The sequence below is a fragment of the Mercenaria mercenaria genome, unplaced genomic scaffold (genome assembly GCF_021730395.1).
Source record: "Mercenaria mercenaria strain notata unplaced genomic scaffold, MADL_Memer_1 contig_4880, whole genome shotgun sequence".
Lineage (NCBI taxonomy): Eukaryota > Metazoa > Mollusca > Bivalvia > Venerida > Veneridae > Mercenaria > Mercenaria mercenaria.
In genome coordinates, this window is record NW_026463144.1 from 13,045 (window position 1) to 19,904 (window position 6,860).

The 6,860-nt window shown below is 34.8% G+C and overlaps 1 protein-coding gene across 1 annotated transcript; it reads right to left on the minus strand.

Annotated features, from left to right (window-relative positions):
- Positions 1 to 2,306: 2,306 nt before the first annotated feature.
- LOC128554259 (uncharacterized) lies at positions 2,307 to 5,667 on the minus strand. Its single transcript, XM_053535512.1, has one exon. The coding sequence runs from the start codon at positions 5,359 to 5,361 to the stop codon at positions 4,684 to 4,686; it is 678 nt and encodes a 225-aa protein (XP_053391487.1). The 5' UTR covers positions 5,362 to 5,667; the 3' UTR covers positions 2,307 to 4,683.
- Positions 5,668 to 6,860: the final 1,193 nt, after the last annotated feature.

The following is a 6,860-nucleotide window of genomic DNA, read 5'->3' on the forward strand; positions in this document are numbered from 1 at the left end:
GAACTTCAGTTTTAATCTGACCATCTTTTGTGAGACCTGTAGCTGACAATACCTGTATAATTTTTCATCTAAAAACGTCTCAGCAAGACGGACGAGTGGTATGATGGTAACTTCAAGTGATTTTGAGGGTAATATTACAGAAATATTTTTATCGTGGCTGGCATCTATACTTTCACGTCTTTGTTTGCCTTGCCTGCTACAACTAGCTGATCATACGACAGGAATGCATGTTAACAGATTTGATATTTATGTAGCAAACCCTCGTGTTTGCAATGATTCCGACGTATACTGCGAGGGCCTATGTCAATATCTTGATGTTTATGTTACCAAACATACTTTCAAAAAGTTTTAACCAAACCATACTACTTAGGAATCCGAATTCCATGCCATATTCGTTTTCTTTTTACGATACTTTGTAGAGATAATATAAGCCCGTGACTGGGTCTCTGCATTCTTTACCTCAACGAAAAGTGAATTGTTTATCTTGTTTTTTCTTTAAATAGCTAGTTACAGATTCTGTGTTCACAATTTGTTGTGCAACGGATTCAAACGAGTCCTTTTATGATCGTTTTTAAAATTTTTGTTTCTTTAACATGTTTAAGTTGTTTTCAAGTTGAGACTGAACCTTATAAAGATTATCTTTTATCTCTTGTCTTCTTTTCGTTATTTTCGAATAAGCTTTGTCGTAACATCTCTCAGTATTTAAACTATCTGCTGTTTTCTGCACATTTTTCTTCTTAGTCTTCTAAACATTTTTATAACAGTACTCAGCTCCTTTCAAAAAGTCCTGCGATACTTCTGGGATTATGCAGCGTCACGCAGTTTGTATGTCAATGCCATGCAAATAACACAACCAAGGGTTTGATGTACAGGACAGAACTTAATCTCCTTAGTTTGATGTGCGGTACAGTTTCGTAAATTGTCATTAGGGATCCTAATCTGATCAGTAAATTCGCGGAACTGGTTTCTGACGGAGAGTCGTCCGGATGCAACCATTTTTATTTCATACGAAAGAAAACCCTTTGTTAGAAAAACATGTTCCTGTTCATGCAAAATGGATCACCAAGGCACACTTTCCAAGTTAGGAAAGACTGTATCTTATAACATATATTTTATATCATAGAATAGATTTAAATCCAATTGTATATCCTCGCTTGCAAAGAATTCAAACTAACATAAAATACCGTAACTCTCTGATTTAAAAACCTTAAACAATATAAATAGCGCTGCCTATCCGACGGGAAAACTCAGACATGTATGTAAGAGTTGGTTCTTTGCTGTTCTTATGAAAATTAGCAGAAACGGCTTCTAGAATTTACTTTTGTTAAATGCAAGTAATCATTTGTTTTCAGTTGTGTCTTTGTAGAACCAGAATAATGATTTAAAATAGTGTTTACTAGTTGAAGATACTAGATATATTTAGGTGCTCGGAATCTACAGTCAAAAATGCACTAGATGCCACTATTTACATACCTATAATTGAAATTACTCCATTACAATACAAACCCGATTTACACATTAAGCCTGCGTAACGTCTCGCTTAACCTCAGAGCATGTTGAAGACATCGGTGCAACATCAAGACGTGACAGATTGTGTAGAAAATATTCACAAGTCGGATGGAAAACATACATGTATTTTCTATGACAGATACAAGTGTACAATAACTATGGACGAAAAATGAAAAATTAATTACAATTTACAGATATTAGACATATTTAGGTTCTCGAAATCTAGAGCAAAAAAAAAACATGCACTAGATGCCACCATTTACATACTTATATCTAAAACTGTCCAGGGGCCCCATTATAATACAAACCTGCACTTGGCGCAAATCACCTCGACGATTACGCATTTGTTAACAACATGTAGCCCTTTTAAACATTTCTGGACCCGGGTTTGCGACATTTCTTTCAATTTCAGTGGTTTCAACAACTATTTACGAATTATGCCCGAGTAACTTCATGCTTAATCTCGTGCAACATCAAGATGTGACAGTGCTCATACATAATAGCAAACTTGGAATTTTCTTCCAAAATTTATCTTTTTATTAGAGAATATCAGCATTGCAATTAACAGGAAGCATATACACGTATGTACTGAACTGAAGACGGAAAAACCTTCGGTTTCTCCTTATATTAATCTTTAAAGATCTGAAGTAACTGTCAGTTATTGTACTTTTCAGTTGAAAACTTTTGGAAAATGTCATTTTATAATTTTGAAAGTTAATTTCTCTGGAAACCATCAATAGCTTTATTCAACTGTACACGTTCCACATAATATAATAACGTATACATTTTCGAAAAAATGCTTTGTCTGCCTATAGATATACCAAAAATATACATATAACAACGTATATCTAAATACATACCGCAAAATAACAACGAACTTAACCTCTATTTCATATTTTTGCCTTGTATCTATTGTTTGCTGAAAATAGAACATACACAATAAATTTTCAACGTACAAACTCCTTTGTTCTGCTAGCTGACAAATGGTATCTCACAGACATTTAAAAAGGCACATCTTTAACAAATTAACATATACTGTGTTAGTGCGCCGTAAAGATCAAATACACAATTCAACTGACAGTTTCTAACGCAAAAATGGCTGATTATGTCTTCAACAAGTATAATGTGCTTAATAGGTCATTAAACACGATAAAAATGAAAATGTTGCAGGCTCGCTTTGATTGAGCCTAGTCAGGGACGGTAGTGGAAATACATGCAACTATCAAAAAAATAAAACAATTTAGATACATCCTAACATGTGTTTATATGGCGGTGTATATATAAAACTGGCATTAAGTGAGGGGGTCTTTTATGCATTTTCATTATTCGCTGCAAAATTATTATATTTTACTAAGGTTTACCTAAAAGCATGTCTTGGCAGGGGTCAAAGAAATCATTGAAAGGGTCAATCAACCTCACAGTATGGTTCCAGTACACACAGGGTATTCATTTATTTATACGAAAGCCAATCAGGCACATATTTGCATGTATTTTAGAAGATGCAATTTTTCAAACATTTTATTTATACAGGTCTCATTGTATATAATCGTAGTCAAATGTCAGGACACTGCATGTCTTTTAGAAAAGAACTAAAATAGACCTTTAACCTTTATCAAATCATGTAAACAGACAATCAAAATAAACAAAATGGACATCTCCCCTGTCCGCCAACTCTAGCTTTCTTTAAAAACGTTAAAATGTAAAAATAAATTAACAACAAAGAAAATATGGTACGGTCTAAGATGTTTTTGATGAGGAAATCTGCACAAATGTTCATATATAACTAGAACGATAATATGCATAAAAATGCTGGGTTTAGATTCACACGGAACCAATTCAGGTAGTTCGGCTTTTATCCAGCTTTTTTGTTGGGGAAGACAACAGATGCGCCTTCGGGCATCGTTTTATCAAGGGTGAGCACCTGGGTAGACCAACCGATCTCCCGTAAACTAGCTTGATGGTTCCATAACATGCAGAATGTTACTTTATATGAGACGTGAGTGAGTGTGTTGGGTTTTACGGCGAATCGACTCAAGCCTACATCGGTGAGCGGCAAGTGATTCAAAGACTTTCTCCACTAGACCAGGGAGGTCCCTTGTAATATACAAAGCTGATTTTCCCTTTGAACAGACTTATAGTTCGCATTGTTACTAAAGAAAACGTGCTAAAACACCAAACCTTATTGTAAGCAAACTATAAACTGAAATTATACCGTTAACATAAACACTTTTTAAATATGTATTTAAAGAGAAAAAAAGAAAAGTCAGTGACATTTTACTTTACCAATTTATCACGCAGAACAAATTTGGCCTACATTGTTCTAAAACTTTTGTCAATAAGCATATATGAGACTCTGAGACAACTTTACATTTTGCAAGCTGCAACGAGGCACTAGCTGAACTTTATAGTTTAAAGGAAAACGTATTTTGGCAAAAAGAACGACTATACGGTTTTTATGAATCTGACAACATTATGTGATTTTAAATACATGCAGACTATTGCAGCATGTTTCGTCACCTTTTTCACAACTCACATAGAGCCTGTTCTTTTTCTTTGATAATGCAAGAGCTAAAGGACCTCTAACACCAGATTTGTCATTAACAACTGTTGTAGCTTTTGATAGGTCGTCTGACAGCTGAAGTACCGTATCATGTATCTTTGCGCATGTGTACACCGAGCCGAAACTGCTGACAGCAAGACCCAAGAAATTCGAAAGTTTATATTCTGCTGTAACTTCTCCGCCTATTGATATGCGAGTTAAACTCATTTTAGAATAGTCTGTAAAGTATATCTGGTTCCGGCCGGGACTTAAACAAATAGATTTTGGTTCAGTTACTAGGCTTCAAATGAGTGAAGTACCTGGCCATTTAAATCCACCATTTGCAGTTTTGGCATGATACTGTCAAAAGTTACAAGTAACATTCCGCTATCATAGTTAATGCCTCGGCATTTTCCATCTGTCTTTATTTGTTCAGTTTTTGTAAGACCCGATGCTGTTGACAGTAGCTGGCTTATCTTTTCATCCCTCAATGTCACGGCGAGCTGGTTGGATGGTATGACTGTGATGTCACGGGGACTTGAGGATAACGTGATTTCAGAAATAATTTTGTCGTAGCTAACATCTACTATTTTCATGTTTTTGTTTGCTTTGTCAGCAATGGCCAACTGATCGGCTTACATAAAAGCAAGTCCTGTTGCATAGCATGTCTTTTTATCATCTTTGCCTTTAATGTTGATGTGGCACACTGGTTGTGTGCTTACTCTTTCTGGTACATCACAAGGACCCTGCTCTATGTCTTTAATATTCATCGTACCGAACATGCTTTCTTTAGAAAGAAATGTGTTTATTTCGGCGCTCTTTTGAAAGTTGCATTCTTGTTTGCATAGTCGTGTAGATAATTTATATATTTGTGACTGATACTCCGAAACCTTAGCAAAGGTTTGCTTAACTTCACAGATAAGTAAATTATACCTTTTGTCTTTAATAATCCTTTCTGTTTTAGCTTCTATGTCTACAATGTTCTTTACAACTGATTCATAAGCTTTCTTTAACATCTCCATTGTCTCAATGTTCTTCTTTCTGTATGCTGTTACTTCCTCTTTCAATTCATTCTCGAATTTATCAAGTTCTTCTATTATTTCTTTTCTCGTATTCTCATCTGCAGAAATAACATTTGCATATTCTGTTTCAATATCCACAATATTTGCTTCTATTTTGCTCAGACCAATTGCGCACCTTTCTTTTACATTACTGACATTCGTCTCGAAGCTCAAATACTCATCACCTTTCAAAAATTGCTCCGACACTTCTGGGATAAAATCAATTTCACACAGTTTATGTGACAATGTCATACATATCACACACCCAAGCCATCCATGAGCACGACAATATAACTTAACATCCTCGTTTCGATGTGTAGAACAACTTTGTAATTTATCATTTGCATCAGCAGTTGAAGAAAACTCGAAATTCTTTTTGATAATATGATTCCTTGTGGGCGTGGCCTTTTGGTGACTGCTTATACAACTGTTGCACAAATATTTCCTACAGTTTTGGCAATATCATTTTGCATTTACTATCTGGCCACTTAATCCACATGGATAACAGGATACGATAGCGCCCGCTTGTGAACTTAAATGCAAAGTAGTTGATAAAATGTTGTCAAAAGCTCTTCTTCCTGATACCGCCATTTCTTTTTTCATAAAAAATTTACTAACGATCAAAATAGTTCACAGCTCCTTATTGGCCTTATCCAGTACATACACTTATTCACAACTTTCTAGACATTATTATAACATTGTTCTTTAATTCGAACATTCTCGTTTTTAAAACGAGATAAATTCTTTCCATGTGAAAAGTCTATCCAACATGCTTCAATAATCTTGTTACACCACTTCATTTGAAAATCATGACAAATTACTTAATAAACAACTGTAAGACATAGTTTTAAACCGTAAGTTGCACACGTGACGAAACCAATGCTTAGGCCCTTCGTTTATTATTGTAAATTCAAAGGAAATGTTTCACCATCAGTGTAACATATATTGAAAAATGAAATGTTATGAATATAAACTGAGCAGAAATTTTATTTCCAATGGATTATTATCAATGATTGTGTTTTCACGGAAAATAATGCAGTAACATACATTGCACATATAAAACTGTCATTTAGAGCCTCAAAAATTTGCATTGGTTATTTTTCTCGTGTCAGTATGCATATCCAGTAGTTTCACAATAGAAGCATGACTTTGCATGATAAGTAGGGCTACACTTCAATTAGGATGGGTATCGCGCCGTATTAATTAAAGCGTTTTAAAACGTAAACAAGCAAAAATTTCCGGAAGATTAAGCCCATACACATTTTTTTCCGATACAAAATGTAAATCCTCTGTGACCGTGTAGTAGCGGACTCAGTTCGACTCCCAGACCCGTAGTGTCTTATTTTCAAACAGTATTAATTTCGTATTTTTCTTCTGCTATGAAACCAAATTTGAAAGTTGATTTAGATTCAACCTTTTCACAAATTGAAATATGTAATTTTATCAGCTCCCAGTAAACAAAATGCAATTAGTTATGTTTAAATGTACAGTCAAAGTTCGTTTGCTCGAACTTGAATAATTCGAACACCTCTCTTCGCTTAAACTCATCGTCTGGTCCCAGCAAAATCCATAAAATGATGTATTTTGTTCTACCCTGGAAAATTCGAACATCGATATTTTGAATTTTGAACTAGATCAACAGTCCCGTTTTCTAGTGCATTTGACACCATTTCACTCGAACATACAAGATCCGTGCAAATTATTTGCTTAAATAGACTAGAGTCAGTTGCTTTCACTTGTGAGGTAGCGTC